Source organism: Haemaphysalis longicornis, unplaced genomic scaffold, assembly GCF_048455015.1.
Source record: "Haemaphysalis longicornis isolate Haplotype H1 unplaced genomic scaffold, Haemaphysalis longicornis Haplotype H1 scaffold_7, whole genome shotgun sequence".
Classification (NCBI taxonomy): domain Eukaryota; kingdom Metazoa; phylum Arthropoda; class Arachnida; order Ixodida; family Ixodidae; genus Haemaphysalis; species Haemaphysalis longicornis.
This window is the reverse complement of record NW_027526422.1, coordinates 10,439,971-10,464,692: the sequence shown is the minus strand read 5'-3', so window position 1 is coordinate 10,464,692 and position 24,722 is coordinate 10,439,971. Positions and strand designations below refer to the sequence as shown.

The following is a 24,722-nucleotide window of genomic DNA, read 5'->3' as shown; positions in this document are numbered from 1 at the left end:
CAGTGTTTGCCGAGCTGCCCCGGTGTTGCACTGCCCTGCCCAGCTGGAGCGGTCCGAGGACGGCTTCTCGGTGGTGGCCGACTACCTGGGGCGTGGGCTGTTCCAGAGGCTCACCCTTTTGGCACCAGCAACAGCAGCAGCACCAGGCCCAAGAGCACCAGCGCAGGGGGCAGCCACGTCTTGAGCACAGCCCAGTTACTGCATTGCCACAGAGAGCAACACCAGTGTAGTCCTGGGGCTGCACTGGGGCCGTCCAACAGACACACCAAAGACGTAAAGTGTGTGTGCACCCACCTGACGTACTTGGAGTGCAGCGGCATGAGCAGTGCCAGCTTGACCATGTTCCAGCGGTTGCTGCCGCCGTACTGCATTAGGTTGAGGCACTGTGCCACGTGCGAGTGGCAGTTGTCGCAGAAGAGGTTGTGCTGCGCATAAGGGGCTCATCAGTATGTTGTTCACTGAGAGGGCACAGTGCAAATCTCTTGTTCAAAGCCTCGAGACTTTGGGAGCCCTGGCTTGTAATTACTAAGCTGTGGCTAGCCCCTGGGAGATAAACATCGCCTTCGTGGTAATCATTAACGTCTTGCAAGTGTTGAATTGCGAAAGCATGTGAACATTAAATAAACTTGCTTTCTAAACAAGCTAGTGAGGTAGCTTGCTGTTTCAATGAATGCGTCATGTATTCAGAGTCTATGGTTCTGTTGAAATTTCAAATTTGTGTATTCATCAGACTTTTTTTTTTTTCCTCCAGTATTTCTTTGTTCATTAACGCTCTGCAGTAACAAGCAGTTATAGTTCCTGTGCAAAAGAAGCCCTGAACCACAATTCCAAAAAGGAAAAAACTTGAGCCAGACAAAAAAGAAAAAACTGATAGATAAAACTCCAATCTTTGGCAAAAAGAGGCAAGACTGCCTTTCAAATCCTCAATTTACCAGCAGATGCCAGTTAGATTTTAATGGCGCACAGTAAAACGACGTCAGAGATCACTCTCAACTGTTTCACGATGAATACGATGGGTTACCGTAACAAGAATCTGCCTAAATTTCTCGCAAATGGCAATCGCATGTGTGGAAACACCCGAAACCTCCCCATATGCTGCCTCCAAGGGAGCCCAGCACCCACCATGTGTCCCTTGTACTCCTCCGAGCCTTGAGCGACAGCCCGATCCCAGCCCTGCACGCCATCTCTAGCTCGGCTGGGGTCCAGCTGCCAGTACCTGCAGCAAGTGCATGCCACACCACTGCCTGTGCCAGCTCTGAGAAATAAGCCAACTTACTTGGCCGGCCGGCCAAAGGCCATGTTGTCCTCCTGCAAAGGGGGAGGAGGCACCGGGGCTGTTGCATGGTACACTTTCAAAAAGAGGGTGCAGGATTCCCAACTTACCGAAACGTAGTATGGTCCTGCAAAGTCCCGGACGACACCACTGGACATGCAAATGCCCATGTGACCCACGATGGGGAAGAACCACCTGTGGTGAGAGCAGTCGACATGTCAGCAACAAAATGCCTCGCTGCTTTAACACACGGTCCTACATGGATTGAGTTCAGTTTGCATTCATATGCAGCATTGCCTCGGCTGCAAAAGCCGAAGTCCTAGGGAAGCATAGACAGTCCTGTTGGTGTAAAAGTGTTGCCCGATCTTGACCCGTTAAAATATGGCTTGGAATTAAAAACAGCATTGTCTGGAAGTTGCAGAATACAATGTGCCTCGCTACTTATGAAATCCAGACTCAGAATCTAAAGATTACAAAAGCTTCTCGCAAGAAAGCAGGCAAGAATGAAAATGTGCACAGCAAGGAATTAGACGTGCCACTTTGCACAGCTCGTCTCCAAACTGGCTGTGCTTTCCTACGCGTAACCCAATGTGTTTGTTGTTGTGGATGTTTGAATATTGAATAATGCTTTGCTGTTCAATTAAGCATTACAGTGCAAACTGAACCAAGCTACCAGTGCAGCACTACTCCCTACAGAATCGCTTTGCCGTGCCAGCACAGTCGGTGCCTGCAGATATGCACTTCTGTCGAGATAAGGATCGGTGCGATTGATTTTCTGATGCATATTTTGTCCCCCTCCTGGTGCAACATCTTGGTGGTCACCCGAGTTCAAAGTACTGACACAAAATTTTCGTGTTACGTGTTCTTCGGTGCTACGGGTGCCTACCAGCCCAGCAATCATATAATGGCACATACGATGGTCGACCGAAGCGTAAGTAATTATTTACAGCTATGTTTATTTGTGTCAGTTTTGGTTTTGAAACACCCGAGGCGGCCGCCATGACGGGACGGCATTCTTGACGTGCTCGCCCAGGCAGCATGACATCAGTCCCAGAACTGTGATGTAATACACAAGGTGAAGCAGTGCATGCCAACAGCAGCCAGCGCCTTGTCTACATCACGAGAGCCCTGACATTGGCAGTTTGAGGCGAGGCACTCAACTCGTCATGCTGATGCTGGTGTCAAAAGGGTATTTATTCTGAGCTTTCTCATGTGTGCAAACATTAAAATTGGTTTAAAAATATGCTATACTGAATGGTTACCGTTGAAACTTCTTGGGAGATATCTCCATATAAAAAGAAGCTTTTTAAATGGTTACCTCGGCTTTGAAATTTTGTGTCGGTATTCCTTTAACATCGTTCTGCCTTCCTTTAACATCGTTCTGCCTCTCTTATGGACCTGTATCATTTCAAATACGAAGCTTTTCTGCAGGTGTGTTGTGTGGCTGTTTTACATGTGGGTGACGAACGTGCTATGAACTGGGCCATTTCAATGCTGCATATTATGGCTTGAACTGAATGATAGGTAGCTGTATCAACACAACTACACATACAAAAAAAGACTATCGAGCTCGGGACTCGCAGGTGGCGTTTTGATTTACTAACTGGACTAAAATGACAGATGCAACCAATGCTTTACATTACATAATTTAAAGCATTGCTTTTAATTGCTGTGGTTATCGTATAATTTCTATCTGATATATGTAACCTACATTTTTTGAGCCCCAATTGCTTGTTTTTGGCAGTGTTTTAGCAACAATGAGTGCATTTTACTCCTCATTGTTCATGGAGTTTTTTTTTTTTGTAGTGCTGCCTGGTCTGGTAGAGATAACCTAAATACCAGGGAGATTCCCTGGAACACAAAAAGCACTCGCTCAGCAGAAAGGATGTGGCCACATTGGGGTAGTATTCGGCCTGAACTTCCCAATCGTCAAACAAATGTGGGAGGCCTTAGTCCTACAGTGTACGCAAACAGGCTGGTGATGAATCTAATGTATCTAGAAACACTATTACTTAGTGACAAAGTTTTGGTACAGAAGTGCACAATGGATAAGTGGAGAGGTGGAGGAGCACAGTGTATGAAATAAATTTGCAACATTCAAGTCAGTAAGCAATGCTGTACAGAAATACATGAATGAAATACTTATTCGTGCCTTCAACATTGCCACAACAATGCCACGAACCCAAATAACTCGTTCAGTAGTACCCGGTTTTTCTGAGGCAAAAATGAATGCGTCCACCGACAACCTCCCGAGTCTTCACACACAAACATCGTTTTGCAAGACTTTATTGAAGGTGTATTCAATAGTAAAATGCCTAATTAAGCACAACAATCAGCTGTAGGAAATTAGCAGCCAATTCATGGCTCCCAATTTGGCTGTGACGGTAAACATTCCAACCCTAAAATATGGCATACCCACTCGAGAATAGCCAGTTGGGATGATGACGGCAGCCTCCAACTCTCACAGCCGACTTAAATGGCCATTAGCAGCAATGATAACACACTTTAAAAACCAAATGGGAAGTGATGCTTCTGCATGTCGCCATTATAAGAGGAAGCTTAGCTGAACCTTCTCTGGTCCACCACGCTTAACTAGACAACAGCTGAGCAAGGGATGCCAGTGTGCAACGGACAAGTAGTTTTAATCTGAAAGAACAGTGAAAATTATCACGCATGGGAAGGGCCGTCCTCTGAAGTGTAATATACAACTCCTGAACCAGGGCTCAATACTCATTCCCGCAGGGCGACCAAAATATTCGAACCCTACTATATACTTCACCACACTCGTTTTGAGACGGGCATGCACACAATTTAATGAAACAATGACATCAACTGCTTTCAGGAGAACAACAAAAAAACGCGTCTGTACAACATCTCAGCAAGAGATCAGGTGCACTAGAAATGCATGACCGCTCGTTGGGTGGTGGCCGACCAGGTGGGTGTAAAAATTACCACGACGGAATGTGTCCCGATAGGATGCAGGCGGAGTGCTATTTGAGCACCCTCGTGATTGCACAACGTCAAACTCTTTCAAGCGCCTTAAGAAACGAAAACACAATGGAGGATCCGCAAATATCGACCCGTATGCAGGTAGGGTTTCATTCCCAGCACGAATCATGTGCATTGCTGTCAAGGGTGCTTGCAGGCTCGCTTGCTTGCTGCTAACAGCGGCACGTCAGGCTGAGGGCAGTAAGTATGCATGCTATGAATTCATCGGTTCAGTTATTACGAAGTAGTGACGAGCTACCAACAAGTGCGCAAGTTCTACTGAACATCGTACACGCAATTGCGAAGGCACGCTCGTGCTCCGACCATATTTTCTACGCAGTATGTTTGGTGACAGTTCGTACCCGCGGATTGCCCGAATTTAATCGGTGACACTAGTGACAGTGCCAGCTTCAAAGAATAGACGGGTACACCCAACTTACGTCAGACAAGGAATAGGCGTCCACACGATGCAGAAGGGGAAGCGGTCGCGCTGAAAATCGATGGGAACTGGCTTTGCACCCATCTTGGAATGTGACGTTCAGTGGACACGCTACACAAGGAAAGTAGGCATTCCTAGAAGTCCTGAGAAATGTTTTTGTCCTTCCAAGGGCGAGCTCACGGGTTCGTACTGGCGATTAAGCAGCGACAGATTCTATGATGCAGTAAACAGCGCACCCGAAACATGGTCCAAAAAGCAGCATCCAAAAAAGTCGGCTGGTTGAAGCAGTGTCAGGCAGTGTTGCCCATCGAGGTTGTTAAAAGTTGCCTCAAAACAAATAAAACTTGTGACCAAGTTTGAATGACGTCAAGAGTAAAATTTGTTTATATATTTGTTATTTGCTGCATTAACCAGTGTAGAAGGTCAGCGGGTGCGCGTCCTGTCTGAACCAGAGCTCTTTTGTCTGAAGTGAAGTCGCTAAAGGTTCCACAGCCAGTTCCAGCAGTTCCAGTGGGTTCCAGCAGTTCCAGTTTCATTCCTGTTCTGTGAGTGTGGAGGCGAATGGGTAAACGGGTAAACCTACTGACACTAGCTAAACCTCTCATTGCTTCTACGTTGAGATCACTGTAGTGACGATCTATCGACAATCTCAACTGTGTACAGTGTGCGCGACTATGATTGGTACTCTCAGAGGGCGCGGTCCTTGATAAGCGCTAAAGAAGCCGATGAAGGGGCTTTAGTACGCGCTAGCCACTGCAAGCTGATAGTAGTGAAAAGGTGAAAACGGTATGTCCCTTCAGGAAAATGTGCAAATGTCCACTTCAGCGCCGAAACGGCTGTCAAAAAGCTGTCCTGTAACTGGGAACGACTCCGTGAGGACGTGTCTCTTCTCGACGTACAGGAGGATCTGAGACACTGCAAAGAAAAGGGAAGAAGTTGGGAAACGGGGAGCTGGGCAGGCCATGTGGCCATGTTTCCCTGGTGCCGAAGGAAGATAGAGGGGGCATAAAAATGGGGATCAGAGGGTCACCGGCTGGTGAGGATGAGGTTTTACGTTGCCTGCTCAGCAAGTTTGTGCCATTTCCTTGCGCAAACGCCAGACAGTATGAATCTTGTTGCCTTCAGCTCTAGAGCAGAAAACTCGACTGGTGCGCTCATTCTCACCCCTAATCTCTGTTGTGGCTTACTTTTACAACCGACACTACATTGTAGTAGGACTACAGAAGAAAAAAGAAAGCAGCGTTGTTAAACGTCGAAAGAAGAGAATTCTCTTCCTCCATGGGACTGTAATATCATTGTCCTTGGATTAAAACCGTTCTCATTGCTATCGCTATCACAGCCCCAGTGATGTTGAAATAAGATCAGCCATATAGCATCACACCTTTTTTGTCTTGTACTCCTCGTCAGCCTTATCATCGCTCGAGCAGTCACTTCCAGAATTTCTCATCGCGTTCACCAGAAGACCTGCCTGCACCCATTGTCTTCCTGATTAGCACACATTCGTGGAGACACGGACAGCTGAAAGTATTGCATATTCCTCACACTTTGAGTGCACGCATTGGGCATGGTGCACAAGTCTGACTCTTTTTGAAGTTAGCGGTCTACATAGTGTGCAAACAGCTTCGTGACGAAAGAGTGTTTTACACGCAGTGGTATGGCATTGTTAAGATTTCACTTCTCCTTTACGCTGAATCTGTTAATGCCCACACTGCTGTCACATATTGGCAGCTATGTTTGGAACACAGCTGTTTTGGAACATCAAAAGGCGACTGATGCAGCATGCCTGTGGCAAGAGCCAATGCAGAATTTCGCTGCTGTTAAAATTTCGTGACTTTGTACTACAAAAAAAAATTTTCTGGCCCGGACACGGTTGCATTGTAAGCCAAGTGGCTTCACAGCACGCACAAGTTCAGTGCTTGCATGTAGTCTGCTCTCAGCCAGAGCACAGGTGCTAGATGTGGTGTGCAGCAGAAGCAGGCTCTGGTTAACCCCAGTGAACGACTTGTTTTAAATGCCCCAGTTTGCAAGTGTTAGAGCTCTAACGCTTACAGTTTGCTGGAACTGTTTCACCCCAACTTGTGCAGGCTGGCTGAATGGATGAGCCGACGAATGGCTGCACGAATGCATCAATGAGCAACGACAGGGGTGCACCACTGAGTGGTGACGCTGTTTCACCAACAAGTGGTCACGTATCAACAGCTGGGGATGCACGCGTGCCGAGCAGTGGTGATGTGGACGCTCCACTGAGTGGTGGCACCGTGAGTGACGACACAGTTACGCCGACGAGTGGTGACATGGCTGCACAGACTGGTGACTCGGCTGTGGGGGAGCCACAGAGGACCGAAGACGCGCCTCAGCAGGAGGACCCATGTGGTGGGTTTCTGCAATTGCTCGCCTGTTAATGCGATAGCATTACTAGGCTCATTCGGTGACTTTCCGTGCACACTAGATGTCCGTAGCAGCAGTGTTCCTAAGTGGAAACGACGACAGAGGCAGCGAAAAGTGAGTGCTCGCCTGGAGCTGGAATCGGGTGTAGCGATAACTGGAGTGGGGAAAGGAGGAGGCTGGCCAGTAGGCTCGCCGACAATGATAGTGCAGCGGAAATGGAAGAGAAGACGTGCAGTTTAGCATGCGCCGCACGTATGCGCCCTCACGCATGTAATGAGGAGAATACTAAAAACAGTTGCTAGTGTGTTAACTGCGCATTAGCATTCAAGTGGTGTGATAAAACGGAACTAGAGGCCCCACTCGATTGCACAATTGGGTTTCTTGGCAGTGGCTTTGGTTGCGGCTATCGATTGCATAAACAAGTTTCTGTGATGTCCCAAGGACCCGGCGAGAAGAGAAAGTGGGTGGCTAGTCGCAACTGCTTCGTCTGTTTTTTGTTATATATAGTTTAGTTGTTGGACGTTTGCTTTAAACTGGCATCACTTGTTGGGTGAATGGAGCCTTTTGGGGGAGCCAAACATCTCTACATGCGATTTTCTCCTGCCTGTCAAAATGGAAGCATGGGTGTTCATTGTCAACCAGCATGTTATAGAGGAAATAAAAAAAACTCAATGGAAACCGTTATGGAAGGATTAGGAGGCGGGGTGAAGAAAAAGGGCGGGCATCTTTCCAACCACTCTCTCCAAAATGATGCACGGTAGATGAACGGATGTGCATACAAACTGCAGGTCATTCAATATATAGCCCGGCAGTGCTCCCAGCACTAGAAGTATGAGGCCCGTGGCTTAGGAGTAAGGTGCCTAGGGAAGGCACCGACGCACTCGAGAGTTCACCAGTGAAAAACAGACTCTGTCGCACAAGAGGGCTTCTAGTGTTAATAATGTTGGAGCAACCAGTACAAGGTACAGCGCATTGTTGTTTATGGCAGAGCTTAAGATGGTTTGCTCCAGATAAGCTCGCAGCGAATGGGTAAAGCTGGGCCAGTGGAGTAGCAGTGAAATTGTTGCAAATGTGCACGGCTAGAACACTCCTGGACTCTCGGCATGTGCAGCTGCGCTGCCACTCCACTAAGACGTCCTGTTGTCTCGAAACGGTTTTTCTTTCAGGTGGAAGACTCATTAGGAGCACATTTACTTCACTGAGTGCAATGCATGAATAACCATATTAAGCATTTCAGTTTTGTTGCACATGCAACTTATGGGTCACCTCTGTTCAAGGTAATCTTTACTGTGAAAAAGTAATGTTGCGCAATATCTGCAGAGGCTCCAATCTAAATATGCCCAGCAAGAAATGATACATACGTCTGGGGTGTGTATCTGGCATTCTGCCTGCAGCTCTTAAGCATGTGTGCGTTGTGGCTCATGCCTCCCATGGGCTCCATGGGTGCATATGTAAGACGGAGGTGCACTGTGCCGTTGCAGAGCGGGCAGCCCGGCAGCTTCGCCAAGCCGCTGAGCGGGGCGACTTGGAGGCCCTGCAGCGGCTGCTGGCTTCTGACCCAAGCGCTGTCCAGCGGGCCGACGCCGACGGCTACACAGCTCTGCATCGCGCCTGCTACGCCGACAAGCCAGAGGCTGCCCGACTGCTCCTGGATGCAGCTCCGGGTCTCATTGGCCGTCGCACGGCTGACGGCTGGCAGCCACTGCACTCGGCCTGCAAGTGGGGCTCCCTGGACTGTGCACGCCTCCTGGTGGAGCGAGGCGCCGACGTGAATGCCATGAGCGAAGGCGCGCTGACACCGCTGCACCTGGCGGCCAGCCAGCCTCGCTCTCGTGGTCTGCTCGAACTGCTGTTGTGGTCGCCGTTCATCGACGTTGAGGCCCGGAGCCGTGCCGGAGACCGGCCGGCCGACCTGGCCTCGCGGCACGGTCCCTGGGCCTCGCTGTTTGCACTGCACGCCCCGGCGGCCAACTGCTTCTGAACAACACTTGTGGCGGACCTGCTCGAACTGCCGTCTTGTGGTTATGGAAGCCCTTTTGTTGTTTTGTTATGGCTGTGTAAATAAAAACTGGACAACTTTGTAGCGCTGTGTCTACCCACTGCAGAGCTAAGCCTTAGCAGGTGTCTTGAATGCGGGCACATGTTAGCAGTCTTCTGCAATGTTCAGTGCTAGAAAGATTGGTTTTAAAGTAGAGTAATTCCTGGTAGCGCTACCTTTGTGTGTTTGCATACACAAAACGAAGTGAGGGAAAGGCTACCTAGGGGTCCACTTTGACTGTCTGCTGTGCCATTATAATGCGCTGCACAAACTGCTACCAATGCAAAGGAAAAATGATCAAGCTTGGGGGTTCCTCCTAAATTTGTTGTGTGACAAATCACTACTTCACGGAGTAAAACCTGAGGTCCTCATCAGGTGCTTGCTTTGTCTGTGTGGCTACCTGACTTCAGCTCGAGTGCAAGGTGGCACTTAGTGTATTAAGCATGATTGCATTTAAAGCCAACACAACTTACGGCTCCATAAGCATGAGTAGGACAATGCACTTGGTGCGTATAGATAGTGGCAGTCTGAAATGGATAATTAAGATGACCACTTTAAACCGACCACACAAGCAGCAAGAGTTCATGAGGTTCACAGCAGAATGCGAGTGATGGCATAGTGTGGCATGTACGAAAGCTTGATTCAACAGCTCACTGTTGATTGGGCTTGTTCTCACCAACAAGCCCAAACAAAAGCACTATTTTGCTATGGTCCTCCAAAGTGGGTGCAAACTTGGGACAGGCAAAACATTTCTTAGTTTTCATGAAAGCACAGTCTGTCTGCTGGCTGCATATGCAATCTGTTGTCTTACTTAGCTAATCTAAAGGGACTCTAAAATGTAAAAAGTTGACAAATAATAGTATTCACTGGACCACATAGTTGTGAATACAACCTGCAGCAGCAGTGGTGGTTCAGCATCACTGCAGCATCACTGCCTGATGCAGATTGTTTTTCGTAGAAAACAGCAAGTTATAGATGTCCATGCAAGATGCAGTCATCTGGAAACATATGCAGAGGGTGTGTTTTTAAACTTTGTAAGTCAGCATAGGCCATCTCACTAAGGGGCCGTTGTGAAGACAAAATACAGGTTTGTTTTATTTGAAATATTTGGCGCTTTATAGTGCAGCACTTGTCCAGCAGCAAATTATGTTCGGCAGCCATTCACCGAGAACAATTTAAGCCAAAACGCTCGTGAGCACGTGCTTCGCGGCGACCACCGTGTCCCCACCAGGCGCAGTGGCTTTGGGGAAAAAATAAAAGCTGGCAGAAACTTTGAGCGAGAAAATGCGTAGCGCCTGTGAGCACGTGCCTCCCTGTGACAGCAGAGTACCCACCTCGTGCAGTGGATCTAGCATAAAAAAAACCCCAGCACTGTTGTCAAACACTGCTGCGCATGTAAAAAAAAAAAAAAAAAAACCCTCCGGCACTAATGCTAAAGATGAAAAGACACCCTGCTTGGAAGAGTTCTCTGCGGCTGCTGCATTCTCTAGAAGCCATTATGTATAATAGGAGAGAGAAAAAAACTTTAGTCTGCATTAGTTGGGTCAACGATTTCACCTTCTCACCTTCCAACGCACAATTTGCCTACCACATCAATTTCAGACACAGGAAATCGTTCACTCTTTGAAGCCTCCCGCATTTGAGTTTTCATAGATGCGAAAGCCCACGTTAGGCCAAACGTCAACTTTAACATTGTCAAATGGTGCCCTGCAACTTGATGTACGGGCGACTTCACTTGACGCTTAACATTAGGCCTAACCATAGGACGTTAGGCTTAATGTTTTGCTTTGAGGTCTCGTATCTACTGGTATCTATTGAAACTCATAGATGCTGCACAAAGCACTAGACACAAGCTCCACCGTATACCCGACAGTTGCTGCTGTTATTCTAGCAGGTGACATACACCTGACATGGGATACTGAACAATGCTTTATATCTAGGAATGTACACTGCGTTTCGCACATCTCCTGCAATTGGCACAGCGAAACAGCTCCGAATATTTTCTTTTCTGCACGAAACAAGAGCACAAGCAACATTTTCCATAACTGGTGCAGCCAAACCATCTGGTAATCTTCGTTTTCTGCATAAGACACTTCTGTCATGAATCCTCACTGCACCACCAGACGATTACCTCTCTTTGGCCCCCTCTTCTGCAGCACACAATGACACAGAGCAATTCACAAGTACCACACGCACACAAAAAATGAACTTTATTGTCATCTGACATGACCACTGGTCAGAAAGCACTTCTTCAAAGTCATCTCATGAAACTTCATTAAATTCCATATCTGGCTGCGATGCAGAGAAAAATGTATTTGATGATGATGCTCCAAACAACAAGGAAATGAAGATCGTGACAAAGCAGGAGGCCGAGGGCTGCTCAAACTTGGATTTGTGCTAACTGATCCATGTCGTATACATCCAGTTTCATAATGGTCCTCCCTGCAGAGAAAAGTGCCAAGCATGGTGATTACAAATGTCGGTCTGTTTGCAGAAGCACATAGTAACTGCAAGACTACTTTCAAGTGGAAGTTGCAGCTACTCTTGTTCATACACGCTATTCAATGTAGTGGTCCCTTAAAGGAGCCATAAAGACAACATACAACTGTGTTCAGTTTGAAAGAGCTAGCCTTAGGTAACTTGCTCAGCTTCACTCTGGGCATGAAAGATTTGTTTTTACAGAAAAAATGCAAGAAATATTGAAAAACATTCAAATTTCATGCTGCAGTGACGTACCACGGGCAGGCGCAACATGGCATGGGCCAGCACTAACAAATATCTTTATCAATGGTTTAGCTGCATGCTCACATTCACGTGATAAGAACAGACAAAACTAGAGACCCTACTGCCACTGCTCAATCATGCTTCTTGGTGGTGGCTTAGGTTGGCAGCCACCAATCCCACGAACCCTGACATCATTTCGTAAATATTGACTCGGGAGTCTCCACTGCCTCATCTGTTTGCTTTTCTCTAAGTTTGCGATAAAATTGGTATCTTTGCTATAAGGGCAAAGCAGTCTTTTTAATGAACCAATGTGAACTTTGTCTTCATGTCCCCTTTAAAAGAGTGTGTTTCCATCCAAACTCCGCTCAACCTTTTTACGTTTTTCACAAACATTGCAGCATAGAAAATGCAAGACGGCAACACTGACAGCCTGCAAAAGTGGGGGCTTTCAGTGTTACAGTGACAAATTAACAACCACCACTTTTCACACAAAAAGCCTCATATAATTTGGGTTGTTTTAAGGGCATGACAACAAAAACTAGAAATTTGCTTCATTCAAAAGACAATCTTCCACAGTTCAAAAATGGTCCAAAATGAGAAGTTGCTGACTGATGTCTTTTGTACGAGACGTGAAGTACACACACGCAGCATGAGGACAGAAGCTTTTGTGGCAGAAATTATAGTATATAAAAAAGTTAGCTTCATGACTGGAATACAGTGGCTTTACCTGCAACACTTGGATCATTGATCTCTTTTTTGCAAGGGCGATTGAAGGCACATGAGGTTACTTTTTTTTTTTTTTTTGCAGATTGTGCATGCGTCCGCTGGCTTGAGTAGCTGCTCGCAACTGCCACGCAGTCAAGTTTCAGCATAAAGTTGCAATCTCCGCTGATAACGGCAAAATCTTTCTCCTGGAACATTTGGAGGGAACTGCATGCTCTTGAAGGCGGTTCTTCGCACGTCTGTACAACTATAGCCTGTTGCAGAACAGTGGAACATTGTACCGAACACATCGCTGTTAAGCCCTGTAGAGGTCCCTGTGCTTCTTATCGCAGCCAGACTGGTATTTTCGCTTTCAGAAAAGCAACCACTGCAGTCGGGATTGAATCAGTGTGCTTGGCCACTGAGCCACCGCAGAGGATGAAAGCTCTGTCCCAATTCCCCAAGGCGTCCAAGTGGACCGCTTTCCCTGCTGGTGCCGGGAGGACTCACCGAAGTGCTCCTCAATCTGCTTGAGCAGTGCCCAGCCCCGGTTGCCTTCCACCATGTTGATGGCCACGCCCTGCTTTCCAAAGCGGCCCGTGCGCCCGATGCGGTGCAGGTAGGTCTCGCAGTCAGCCCGGCCCTTGGCATCCACCGGAAGGTCAAAGTTCACCACCACCGTCACCTGCTCCACATCAATGCCTGCAGGGAGGGCCAAGGCACTTGTTACACTGACGACGTGTCTCGCTTGGTGGGCCGACAATAAGGTGTTGCTAGAGATTTAACAGGCAAATGTAGTGTGCCATCTGACAATATCCAAATTGTTAGGACTACTAGGCAGCCATAGTAGAGCGTCTGCCATCGTGATGTTGAGGTTCTGTCTTAGGTTCCTGAGAGTAACGGCAGTGGTCCGAGTCTGGCTGTTGCCTCCAGTATTTATTTTTACATGTTTACTTTCAAATGTAAATTTTATGTCTTCAATTAAGTTAGGTCATGTTAGGTCACATTATGTTATGTTAGTGCAAGCGAAACAGGGCCACACATGGCATTTTTTGGGGGCGAAACACCTGCGGACTTCACTTCAGTGGAGTGCTACAGTGCTGCAAGATGGCACTCGCAGACAGACAGGCAGACAGACACACACACAAAAAGAAACAGCGCAGACAATATGGGGCCCCAAAAATTGTCATTCTGCTTGCAGCAAACACTTTGCCACACTCCTGAGCAACATTCACAGGTGGTTGTCTCATTAGCCCCACTCTCTTCAAACCACCGTAGCCACAGAGGGCATACACAAAATTCGAGCTTGCCGAGATGGAGGCCTGCACACAAAACATAGATGTAGTTCTTGTTCGATTGACCGATTCTGATTAATTCTGACACAGGGGGAGGGGAACCGGGTGGGGGTCAGGCTTATTTCGGGCACTTTCATAGTTCACAGTGCTGAAAAATGGCAGTGATGCAAAGAAAAAGTGCTCTCTGCTTACAAAGCAAATACGAAAAGAACAATGATTTTGTTCAAACAGTTCACATCAAAACAAACTGAACACTTTCAAGTTTAAGCAAATACTTTCCACTCGTCAATACATAAACTGAGCTTAGCAACTTATAGTGTGTGTGTGCGCGAGTGAGTGAGAGAGAGAGCGCTTCATAAAAACTTTTCTGCGACATAAAAACACAGCACCACACATATCCGAGTAGATATTAGCTTAGCCAATGGGCTGGAAGGACATTCTACCACTGAACTTCAGTTGTATGCTACTAGTGAAGGTATATTACTACTGCAGTCCCTGGCTGCTCCGTTACGATCATCATTACTGCTACTCTGATAAACTACACTCGCCTGCCATGAGCAACAACAAAAACGTGCCATTATTATGGACTTAATTTCCAGGAAGGAAACTAGTATGTCGTACCACTACCTCCAGCTAGTTTTTTGCGACACCATGCCCATAAGGCACTGACAATCCACAAGTCTTGTACTCTGAAAAATCTGCACCACAATGTGCAAACATTGTGTTGCTGCAAGGTAAAGTATGGACAGGAACTTTTAAAGGAGTGAATTCCTGCCTAATATTTTACCCCAAACTTCTGACAGATCAACCATAAGAGCTTTAAAAGGTGTCCTATCACAGGCACTCCATGCCTTTAAATATGGGTGCTGGTAAGAGTGTGCAATGCCTAGGGCTAACTCTCGAGAAGTGTCATAAATGCCTGCTACCTGCACCACGACATTTGCATCTACTTATCAATACTACTAATGGTGTCGGACACTAGTCGTTCTCATAAATGACCTAAATAATAAAAAAGGGGGGGGGGGGGGGGGGGGGGGAGGAGGAGGAGGTGTGCATTATTGACAAGAAGAAATGAACCTGCAAAGCAGTGCACAGGCCAGTGTGGGCTGTTGGGCCAAAGCCAAGTCATAAAAAGGATAAGGAACCCTCTTTTCATCCTACAGCCATGCGACCAGCAGCCCAAACAGCGAATTACCTTCGCCTGTAAGCACAGGTGCACAGCAAGAAAGCCTGTCACCACCACTGACAGAAGCCGGCACGTCGTGGCGGCAGTCATACGAGCTTAAAAGGTGGTTGAGCTTACGCCTGGTCCATTGTAAAGTACACAATTTGCGCATTTTTATCAGGGCATTTCTTGCACAGTTAGTATGGGGGTGATTCCCTGCATATGACAGGGTGTCACCAAGTGTCTGTTTGTATTTTCGACATTCTTAAATACTGCTACTTGATTCGATCCCGAGCCAAATACTCCATTATTCACTTTGAAGTTTCAAACGTTCACGTGTCCCTCATCTGCAGCAACAGCTGTGAAGACCACAGAGCCAAGCCCCATTACAAGGTACGCACCCCTTGCGCAGACGTTGGTGGTGACGAGGACGCGGTCCAGGCCAGTGCGGAAGCGGTCCAGCACGGAGATGCGCTGCTCGACAGTGAGCTCGCCCGATAGCACGGACACCGAGTGGCCCTCCTCGCTCATCTTCCCCGCCAGCCAGACGGCCGACTGGCGCGTGTGGCAGAACACGATGGTCTGCCCGATGGCCAGCACCCCGTAGATGTTGGAGATGGCCTTGAACTTGTCCTCCAGGTCGGTGCACATCACGTAGAACTGCTTGATGTTCTCCAGGCTCTCCTCCTCCTTGCGCAGGCGGATCACCACCGGGTTCGAGATGATCATCTCGGCAAAGTCCATCACCTCCTTCTCGTACGTGGCCGAGAACAGCATCATCTGGCAGCTCGGCGACAGCCGCCTGCAAGAGCGAGACGACCACCACAGTTCAACCACCAAGCACTGTCTGCACCCGAGACGACTGATGCGCCACTCAACTTCGAACAGGAACTTGGCAGTGCTGTTGTTTCTAATGAGAATGGTGCAATGGCACACACCTTTTCACACTTGCGACAAAAGCGATGCAATTTCTGCCGTGGCGACTAAAATTGGTCGAGACCAAACTACAAAAGCGACAGGAACCGCGCCGCTTCATTGCAAGTGTGAACGGGCCTTAATACTCAACTGCTCAATCGCACCTCGTTACAAATAAGACAACATTATTCAATGCTTAGAAATCGCCACTGGATTGCTCGGTGGGACATCCTACTACTTGTCACACTTTCTGAAGGACACTTGGAGACTCACTGTGAGTAGTTTTAAAAGGTGCCACTCAGGCAGAGCAATTGCTGGCACACCTTATAAGGCTAGGTCCACTTGTTTGCTAACTCACTTACTCCGCATACTTTTCATAACAGTCTTTAGTTTACTCTTGGCATTTTTTTACACACTGCAACTTTATCTCTCGAGCTTTGTTCATTTTTTTCCCCATTCCATCCAAAGCACAAAACTGAAGTACTCAAGACGTATTCCAAAGCCTCAGTTGTTGTTTTGTATGTGAAATGCTGGACTTTCGTGTACATTTTGCAGGAAAGCAAGTAATAGCGGCCAGGCAGCACCAGAGCTAGGGTGGCCTTTCGCACAGTAACAACAATCCCACCCTTTTGGTGTGTGCAGTATTTCGTGCCAAAGCCAATATTTGGTACACGCTACTCCTCACACTGAACTGCTAAAATCTTTGATTGATTGCAGGCTTTAACGTGCCGACGCAATGCAGGCGACGAGGCGCGCCGTAGTGGAGGGCTCCGGATTAAGTTTGACCACGTGGGGATCTTTAACGTGTGCCGAAATCTCGTACATACGACCGGTTTTGCTTTTCGCCTCCACCAGAAAAGCGTCCGCTGCGGCTGGGAATTGAACTCGCGACCTTGTGCTCAGCAGCGCAACACCCGAGCCACTGCGGCGGGTTAATCTGAAATCTTAGGGCAATGTCGGCAGAGCGGTGGTGCCGAATTGTCAAGCCACAAATAGCTTTGCAAACACAGACTCCTCATTTCACAGTGCAAACACAGGCATTTCAAATCTTGAAGCCACGTGGTATGATGTGTGCGGCACCTAGACCTCCGCAGAAGCGCAGAAACAGTCAAGTCCTTGGCCCTACCTGCCCCCGCACTATCTCCCTGAGGCATTAGAGTTAATATCCCAGTTGGGAATCTCCACATAGGCACCATGTATCAAAAACTAGTTCGCAGTTGTTCCCCTGCACTAGGGCAGACAGGGGCAAGTTGACTAGCCCACCATCTGTTGAGAGAAACACAATGTAGTACCTGAGTGCTTGCGTCTTCTGCCAAAAGTCATAAAAGAAAAAAAACTGTAGAAACATAAACATTACATAATTTAACGTCTAATTTAAAAAGGAAGCTTTATTTTATTCAGCTGTCTCATTCAGTAAATGCTTAGCAAAGTTTTCTTTTTGTTCTCTAGGTGCCGCGCCAATGCACTTGCGCCTGAGCTTCAACGAAGCAGGGGTGCTTGCATGGCCTGGATTCCGATGCGGAGTTTTGCAACTGCTCTATACACTGAAGCTGCACTTCCCCAGTGCAGCCCCAGCGCAACTCCCCCAGTGCAGTGAGGGCACTCACTTGTGGATGCGTATGGATTGGTCATGGTGTCCCTGCTGAGCAATCATGATGTCCGCCTCGTCCAGCACGAACACCTTGATGCGAGACAGGTCGAAAAACTTGAACTTGAAGGCCCAGTCGATGATCTTGCCAGGCGTGCCCACGATCACCTGGTCCCGAATCTGCTCTCCATGCGAGACTGTGCGCAGAAACAATCCGTTTCACACTTTTCCTTCCCCCACAGCACCGACAATGTTCTGGGCTTTCTGGAAAGAAGATCGCCCCAAAGTGACGTACGCTGAGGTAATATGCCGTCACCAAGGCTGGACTGCTCTGGACACAATCCTCCCTCCCTCCTCCTTTTTCCCAGGGCCCTGTTTCCCCTTACAGCTCTACTCCAAACTCGTATTATTAAAATCAATGGGGCCAGTTAGATGTGGGGCAAACAACTGAAAAAGGTAAGCTGCGACTACAAACAAAGTTATAACTTAATAAGGGGAGGAGGCCCATTGCGACAGGCAATCAACGTTAGGCAAACAAGAAAAAAAGTTCACATTGCATCTGAACCTACACCTGTGCAGTGAAATTTGCTGCAGTGGCTGGCAAAGGATTAACATCTACACTAGGACAGGGGGGCTAGTTGGTACTGGTTCATGGACCACTGCAAGTGATTACTAAAGACGAAAACATGGCTTGGCTAATGCCTATGTTGGGCTATGCCTAATGGTTGTTTACGGACTGCTCCCGTAAGACTCCTCCTGCAGCTGCAAAATCCTTCAAAAACACTTTACGACCTTCTGAGTTCACTACTGTAAGCCATTCACACAAAGCTGCCCGCCACTGCTCCTACTTTTCGCGGAACCCCTGCGGACCTGTGGTAAAAAGCTTTCCGCGTTTCCCGTGCACAGAGACCGCACAAGGAGCCGCTACAGCGCTCGTGATGACTCACATGTGACCCCGCGCACGGCGTAGCAGAAGGTGATGCGTGTGCAGTACTGGGCCATCTTCTTGGCCACCTCCCCGGTCTGGATGGCCAGCTCGTAGGTGGGCGACAGGATCAGCACCTGCGGGTAGCGCTGCTCCTCGTCCACGCGGCTCAGGCTGGCCAAGATGAACGCGGCCGTCTTGCCCGTGCCGCTCTGCGACTGCGCTATCATGTTCTGCGGAGGGTCCGCCAGCAGCGTCGGGAGGGCCGTCTCCTGGATCTTGGATGGTAGGTCGAAGCCGCTGGCGTACACGCCGCGCAGCAGATCAGGCCGCAGCTTCAGCTCCTCGAACGTCTTGATCGAGTACAGCGGCGACTTGGGGTCCTTGCGCTGAACTTCTACGGCGCTCGAGCAACGCACCAGCCGCGTCCGGATGATTTTCTGCAGAAGCGACACCTCCGCTTTGGGCAGGGCTGCAACGAGAAATCGGCGTTCGCTGTAACCTGGCTTCTGTAGGACAGCGTTCATAGTCCTCACCTTCCTCGTCTGGCGCGCATGGGTCGCATGCGGCCGCCGCTTCACAGTCGGGGTGTTTTGTAGTGCCACAGTCGTCAGGCTTTGCACGCTCCGTGTCACCGGAAGGGCCAATTTCGACTCCTTGAACCTGCGGAAGTTAGAGTGAAGACCAACGTTATTGTGATAACCATGCGGCGGGCCCGCGTCTCTCCTCCTACCTTGTCAGTCAGACCCTTAAGGCTCCTTTCCTGTTCATCTGCGTCCGCTGCCCAGCTCGACATGTTGAACGCTGTGTCGCCTTTCAGCTTTTGAAAGTACAAAAAACGATTATGAACACTGTGAGAAATCGTAACACTAATTAGAACGCGCAGTTCCAGCACACAGAACCCTTGATTCCATCATTGCATGACAGCCAGTGATAAAGAATGGATCGTGCTTGTCTTGGCTACTGGGCTACAGTATCTGGATACTTTAACAAGGCGCCTTTGAAGTGAAATGAATAAAATGTACCTTTTTTATTCTTTTCATAATAAAAATAAGAGGTTTCGGCGAGATCAAAAACTTTCCTGGGCGAGAACTTTGAGCGAGTTACTTGGTGTAGCCGACATGTCGACGTTCTGACAAACGTCTGCTACACCTGAACCCAATTCCTGAACCTGAGGCCCCTTCATAAAAGTGTAGCGGCATAGCTTTCAATAAACATCCCTCCCAACACCCCCAAGGAGGACTTCGACCCCCCCCCCCCCCCCCTTCCCCCCAAATCGAAATTCTGGATAAACCATCCAGAGTCCTTCAATGGTTTGAAGGACTCTGATACTACTGATGCTACTGACTACTGAACCCCTGCAAGGGAGGAGAGAGAGAGAGAGAGAAATCATTTCCCTGCACTGCAGCAGTGCACTTGCACTAAATGAAGTAACTTCTTCCTAGTGTGAGGTCATTATTTTTTCATGAAAAATGGGGAAGGTAGATGAAGTTTCTTTTGGGTTCTGCAAAAAAGAAAATTTTCGTCGCCACGGCCGACGAGCTTTTCAATGAATGTAAATAGAGAAAGAGGCTTCACACATACAAACTAGACTTTTATTTGTTCTTCTAGCCAACGACGCCGTATTTATTATTCCTTTCGAATTTTTTTGTGTAACTGGGCGGTCTCTTCTAACGTTGGCACGTTGGTCTCTTCTTTACTTCAATGTTTACGAGTTCATTTCATTAGCCCTAACAGCCTACCTGTTTCCAGACTCATCCCTTATGGGGGTATGTTCCCGAGAATGATGGAATAATTACCATGGCCATGCCCCCGCTTTTGTCCAAACCACGCAGTTTATGGTTGCAAGTTCTGAGTGGCGAAACTAATGGGTAAAACCTGGGTAAAACCGGTAAAACAGCCACAGAAACTGTGTCGCGGACTGCCGCGGCGCGGCGCGACTGGCGGCGTCAACATGGCCGCGCTCATCCAGGGAGTCGCTCGGCAGGCGCAGTTGACTTTTGCACGGAGTTTCGTCGCGGACGAAGCGTTCTGCGAGTGTCTCGCTCGTCTGCAGAGAGCCATAGGGCAAGTTACTTGCAAGGATGTCAACTTAGACGAGAAGCTGCTGCATGCGTTGTCGAAAACGACCAACGGCGGCAACGCAGCGCCCGTCACGTATATCCCCCTGTACGAGGGTCGGACGTTTAGCATGAGCATCTTTATCATCAGGCGCGGCGAACGGATCCCGTTGCACGACCACCCCGGAATGTTTGGCGTACTCAAGGTGCTGCACGGTTCGGGGACCCTGTGCAGTTACAGCGCCGTGAGACCGCAAGCGAGCTGCGACGACGACACGGTGCTCGAGGCGCAGCGCCACCCGGACGTGGCCGTGGCGCCCAACAGTGCACCGTGCTGCTTGACGCCCACCGAGCGCAACTTTCACGAGATACGGGCCCTGGAAGGGCCGCTCGCCTTCCTGGACATCCTGGCGCCTCCCTACGACGGCGTCGAGCGGGACTGCCACTACTACAGCGCGGTTGCGGACGGCGAGGCCGTGCGCCTTCGACGAGTGGATCCGCCGCGCGATTTCTGGTGCGACTCCGCGCCCTATCGTGGACCGCCCATCGGCCCGCTGCTACCACCGACGCAGTAAATAGAGCCGCCTACCTTGCAACCCCGGTTTTCTGGACCGTATTCGTGGATTTTGTCGTGCCGCGCCCACAGTGGTCCACAACATGTGTGTTCGAACGCTTACCACCGTGGCCTGTGAACGCGTAGCATAAGTTCCGCTGAGCCCCGTCTAGCCGTGTCGTTCGCATACTTAGTTCTCTGGGTTCGTATCACTTGGTTCTGCTTTAGCTTTAGCGGGCGTCCGACTAGCGCCTGACTGTTTTGGCTGGACCCATTTGAACCCAACCAAGGCCAGAATACTAACACACCGTAAAAATTACATTCTTGCGCTTGAAATTTCCCGAAATGAGCACTTATAGTGGAATTGAGTCTTAAACTCCAGCACTTGGTCATTTTGATTTGGCTTAAAGAGTTTCTCGTTTCACTTCAAAACCGTCCTAGAAGTACGAGACTCTTCTAGGCTGTGTGGTAGGGATGTGCAGCCATTACAGCATCGCATTACCTTAGCAAAGGGGCTGGCCCGATACCGTTTGCTGAATGTTGGCTGATGCTGCTGGTGTTGCAGCAGATTGCTTGAGGTGAGCACAGACACCACATGCATCTTCAATGGGTCTCAAAGGAAGTAGGGTAGGCACAAGCAACTGCTGACGAGTTGAGCACTGCGTTTTGCTTGCCTCTTAAAAAAAGTGCTGTAAGCTGCCCTTTTGTAATGCTTCCGATAGGACAAAGAACTAATCAGTAGAAGGTGATGCCAGCTGTAGTTAAAGAGTGCTTAAAGCCCCATCAGTTACCTCACTCCACTGTGGCCTTGATGCAGGGACGCTGTGAATGTGGATGGTCAGGTGGTGCAGAAACAACTGGGCAATGGGCGAAGCAGTGTGTGTTCGAATGATGTGTTGCAAGGCCTTCGTATGTTCATAGAAGACTGTTGGGTTTCGAACAAAGTGTCTTGTATGACTTAAAAACCAGTCATTGCGTTTTGTTCATTGGTATTTGTTTATTGAAAAGGCTGGAAAGTGCTCAGGTGCTGGGTGGATTACTTTGGCAAGGAAAAGCATTGACCTTGGTGTGGAAAGAGTGAATGAACTGTTAGTGCCCAATGCTACTTTTGTTATGCAGACTTTCTTTATGCACACCACTGAGGCATACCAAATGTTGGCAACCAGTGTTCATTGAAATACTAATGTACTTCGACATCTGGAAGTGTTGCAAAAGTATCAAACGCGAGAATGAGATTCAAACTATCCCAGTTTGGTTTTCAGTCTTATGAACGAGCATGCAGCTTTGATGAATCATAGCTTTTGAAAGCACTGACTTTCAGCTGGTATCTAAGCTTGTGTAATGGAAGGACCTGTTTCATTAGTTTACTTTGCCCTCACAGTGAGCGAAAAGAACTCAAGTGAGCAGTACTTTTGTGATCGATTTTGTTTTGTATCCTTGCTTTGAATTTGTTTCGGTACAAAATTTGACTGTGTTTGCACAGTTTAGCTATGTTGTTGTGACCTTTTTTTTTTTCTCTTCAGCTGTTACATCACAACACTGTCTGTTCAATTTCCACGTTTTCTTGTACACAAATGGCTTTTAAGCCACTGTAAAACTTGAACGTTCAACTCAGAACTGTTTTCAGCTATTTGTTTTCATCTCCCACTTTTGATTGATCGAGTGAGACTAAATTGGCCCGTGAAACTCAATCACTAGTTCAGCTGGAGTGACATAAAGCTTCAAACTGGCTTTATGTGAGGCGACATTCTAACCTAACACAAAGGATAGTAAGTTATCATTCAGGTTTATTTGCACAAGTACAACTCTGTGGGTATTTCTTGCCCTTTATGTCATCCTAAACTCTTTCTCTGTGTCCTAAAATATACGAAACTGTGGTTTATGTTAGTACTCTTTGCAGAAGTATGAATAATGCACTTTGGATAGCCTTTGCATTTGCTGCTGAAGTGGCACTTGTGTTTTGTTTCATGGAAGGAAAGTAAACACTGTGAAAGTTGTGGGATCTGTGCAGCATGTCATTTGCTTGAGAAAAACCTAATCCCAAGCGACAGAAAATTCATGTCAGTCGACATTTCTTTTCAGCTTTTTAGTAATTGTAACTCGGGTGTCAGTTGGGCTCCCATTATTTTGACAGTCATGACAGTTTAGTGAGAAAACCAATACTGGAGTTGAAGTGGAGTTGGCTACTCCCTTTCTTATCATTTTATATAGGACAATCCTCACCACTTACTATCGAAGAGGTGTGGTTAGGCCTGCAATGCAACGTTCATTACTGCATAATTGAGCAATAAGAGCCTGCCTTGCTCTTCTTGAGCTCACTGGCAACTTCTGCACCTTGCATTAGTAAGGTATACCCCACCGCAACAGAAAGTAATCCTTTGTAGTCATGCAGTTAAGTGATTGGTTTTCCAGTCACTCAAAGCAGGCTGAAAACTCGTAGATTGCATTTAAACAGCAGGCTCTAGGTTCAAGTGTAGCAAATACAGACAGCCTCTTTTTAACTCTGCAAGTACGCTGAACTGACCCAACTGTGTCTGGCACCGGGTCGACCCCAAAGAGTATAACACTGCTTGGAGACGCATGCAGCAGTGGACTACAAACAGGTTTTGTAATGCTTTAGGCTGTGCAGTGTCTTGGACTGCTCAAGCAAGAGGGGTGCAAGTGTAGTTTTATCTCTCTTAAAACAAAGCCTGCGCAAGATGGCAAGTTGCTGGTATTGAAATGACCATGTCATGTGCGTGTGCGTAGTCGCCCAGTGGTATTCGCGAGAATGGAAAAGGTTTGGGTGTGTTGGTTCACCGCCATGCAAGAAACAAACCACGGTGACACTGGGATGATGCGAGGACAAGACATGCGCTAAGTTCCAGTTCTAGTTATCTTGATCCTGGGGTAATATTTCGAGAAATTGGAGCCTCTGTGGGTGCCCCAATCTTCGGTTTTCCTGTAATAGCGATAGATGCATAGCAGCTTCGCCATCATGCAAAAATTAGCCATGCCTCTGATGCGCTTCCTAGCTGCCGCCATCTGATGCGAGTAGCAAAGAGGATTGTGCGTGGAGTAAATAACCGGCCCTTCCATTCAAGTCCCATGGAGACTAGAGGAATTTGCTTGTGTTTTGCAGATGTATCACACAGCAAGGTCATGCAAGCTTGTTGATAGTGGCAGAGAAAAACAGCTTGTCTTAACCTTGGAGTTCTGGCTGTTGCCTTCTGCAGGGTCAACTTAATATCTGTTATTCTCCTTGGCAGCACGGTTGATGCACCACCAGCTACTTTTCTCCTTTTTTGCTTTGGGTGAACCCGCAAAATTACAAGTTAACCGAGTCGCAATTTAGTGTAATAAAATTTTACTTGGAAAAAGGAAGGCCTTTCACTCCATTTTTTTCACTGTACTGCCAGCAGCAATGGCTGCCGCTTTGCTATGGTTTGTGCTGCTGTTGCATGCACAAAATGGTTACTGTGGGTGTTAAAGGCCGTTGAATCGGATGTTAGGGACTGCATATGCCAGATAAGGTGGAAAATTTCGCGCCAGCTTGGGAACTTGTTCGTGTTGCGCTTGCTTGGCTTAGAAGTGGCGAGTTCATAAAACATAGGCTGGCATAACACTCAAAATCCCCAGCCATTTTTTTTGCGTTGAAGGACATTCCAATGTGACCAGAACCTTTCAAAG

At 48.0% G+C, this 24,722-nt stretch overlaps 5 protein-coding genes across 15 annotated transcripts in view; 3 read left to right on the top strand and 2 right to left on the bottom strand.

The window, feature by feature from the left end:
- Vps11 (vacuolar protein sorting 11) overlaps positions 1 to 645 on the top strand; it is a 33,400-nt gene extending 32,755 nt beyond the window's left edge. The window contains exon 23 of the mRNA XM_077675946.1: positions 44 to 645. Within this exon, the coding sequence (XP_077532072.1) occupies positions 44 to 184 (141 nt within the window). The 3' untranslated portion in view covers positions 185 to 645. The remainder of the gene's footprint in view (positions 1 to 43) is intronic.
- LOC144145010 (transmembrane protein 222) lies at positions 196 to 4,784 on the bottom strand. The gene is made up of 6 exons (XM_077676511.1): positions 4,702 to 4,784; positions 1,384 to 1,468; positions 1,277 to 1,308; positions 1,123 to 1,216; positions 295 to 425; positions 196 to 238 (listed from the first exon to the last, which is right to left on the bottom strand). Exons 1-6 carry the CDS (start codon positions 4,782 to 4,784, stop codon positions 196 to 198), a joined length of 468 nt encoding a protein of 155 aa, XP_077532637.1.
- LOC144144491 (uncharacterized) lies at positions 3,712 to 9,171 on the top strand. 11 transcript variants are annotated; one of them, XM_077675956.1, is made up of 4 exons: positions 5,309 to 5,486; positions 6,108 to 6,224; positions 6,785 to 7,073; positions 8,570 to 9,171. In XM_077675956.1, the coding sequence occupies exons 3-4, from the start codon at positions 6,794 to 6,796 to the stop codon at positions 9,067 to 9,069; spliced, it is 780 nt and encodes a 259-aa protein (XP_077532082.1). In that variant the 5' UTR covers positions 5,309 to 5,486; positions 6,108 to 6,224; positions 6,785 to 6,793; the 3' UTR covers positions 9,070 to 9,171. The 11 variants fall into 11 exon arrangements, with proteins under 11 accessions (XP_077532086.1, XP_077532077.1, XP_077532080.1 ...); XM_077675960.1 differs by lacking the exons at positions 5,309 to 5,486; positions 6,108 to 6,224 and adding an exon at positions 3,712 to 4,208; XM_077675951.1 differs by lacking the exons at positions 5,309 to 5,486; positions 6,108 to 6,224 and adding an exon at positions 4,215 to 4,363.
- A 2,148-nt stretch (positions 9,172 to 11,319) lies between these two features.
- Positions 11,320 to 19,393, bottom strand: Dbp80 (putative ATP-dependent RNA helicase Dbp80). The gene is made up of 7 exons (XM_077675945.1): positions 19,174 to 19,393; positions 18,977 to 19,103; positions 18,463 to 18,912; positions 17,535 to 17,712; positions 15,414 to 15,814; positions 13,063 to 13,254; positions 11,320 to 11,568 (listed from the first exon to the last, which is right to left on the bottom strand). Exons 1-7 carry the CDS (start codon positions 19,234 to 19,236, stop codon positions 11,507 to 11,509), a joined length of 1,473 nt encoding a protein of 490 aa, XP_077532071.1. The 5' UTR covers positions 19,237 to 19,393; the 3' UTR covers positions 11,320 to 11,506.
- A 786-nt stretch (positions 19,394 to 20,179) lies between these two features.
- LOC144144486 (2-aminoethanethiol dioxygenase) lies at positions 20,180 to 23,055 on the top strand. Its single transcript, XM_077675944.1, has one exon. It carries the CDS (start codon positions 20,308 to 20,310, stop codon positions 21,073 to 21,075), a length of 768 nt encoding a protein of 255 aa, XP_077532070.1. The 5' UTR covers positions 20,180 to 20,307; the 3' UTR covers positions 21,076 to 23,055.
- The last annotated feature ends 1,667 nt before the right edge of the window (positions 23,056 to 24,722 follow it).

Excerpts from the sequence above, each read along its gene's own strand:
- Dbp80 (XM_077675945.1), bottom strand. The coding sequence starts at position 19,236 with ATGTCGAGCTGGGCAGCGGACGCAGATGAACAGGAAAGGAGCCTTAAG. Across the intron at positions 17,713-18,462 it reads CGCCGTGCGCGGGGTCACAT|TCTCGCATGGAGAGCAGATT; the intron begins GTGAGTCATCAC and ends TTCTGCGCACAG. Across the intron at positions 15,815-17,534 it reads CAATCCATACGCATCCACAA|GCGGCTGTCGCCGAGCTGCC; the intron begins GTGAGTGCCCTC and ends TCGCTCTTGCAG.
- LOC144145010 (XM_077676511.1), bottom strand. The coding sequence starts at position 4,784 with ATGGGTGCAAAGCCAGTTCCCATCGATTTTCAGCGCGACCGCTTCCCC. Across the intron at positions 1,469-4,701 it reads ACGCCTATTCCTTGTCTGAC|GTGGTTCTTCCCCATCGTGG; the intron begins GTAAGTTGGGTG and ends CTCTCACCACAG. Across the intron at positions 1,309-1,383 it reads CAGGACCATACTACGTTTCG|GAGGACAACATGGCCTTTGG; the intron begins GTAAGTTGGGAA and ends CCCCCTTTGCAG.
- LOC144144486 (XM_077675944.1), top strand. The coding sequence starts at position 20,308 with ATGGGTAAAACCTGGGTAAAACCGGTAAAACAGCCACAGAAACTGTGT.
- LOC144144491 (XM_077675960.1), top strand. The coding sequence starts at position 6,794 with ATGGATGAGCCGACGAATGGCTGCACGAATGCATCAATGAGCAACGAC. Across the intron at positions 7,074-8,569 it reads TCAGCAGGAGGACCCATGTG|AGCGGGCAGCCCGGCAGCTT; the intron begins GTGGGTTTCTGC and ends GTGCCGTTGCAG.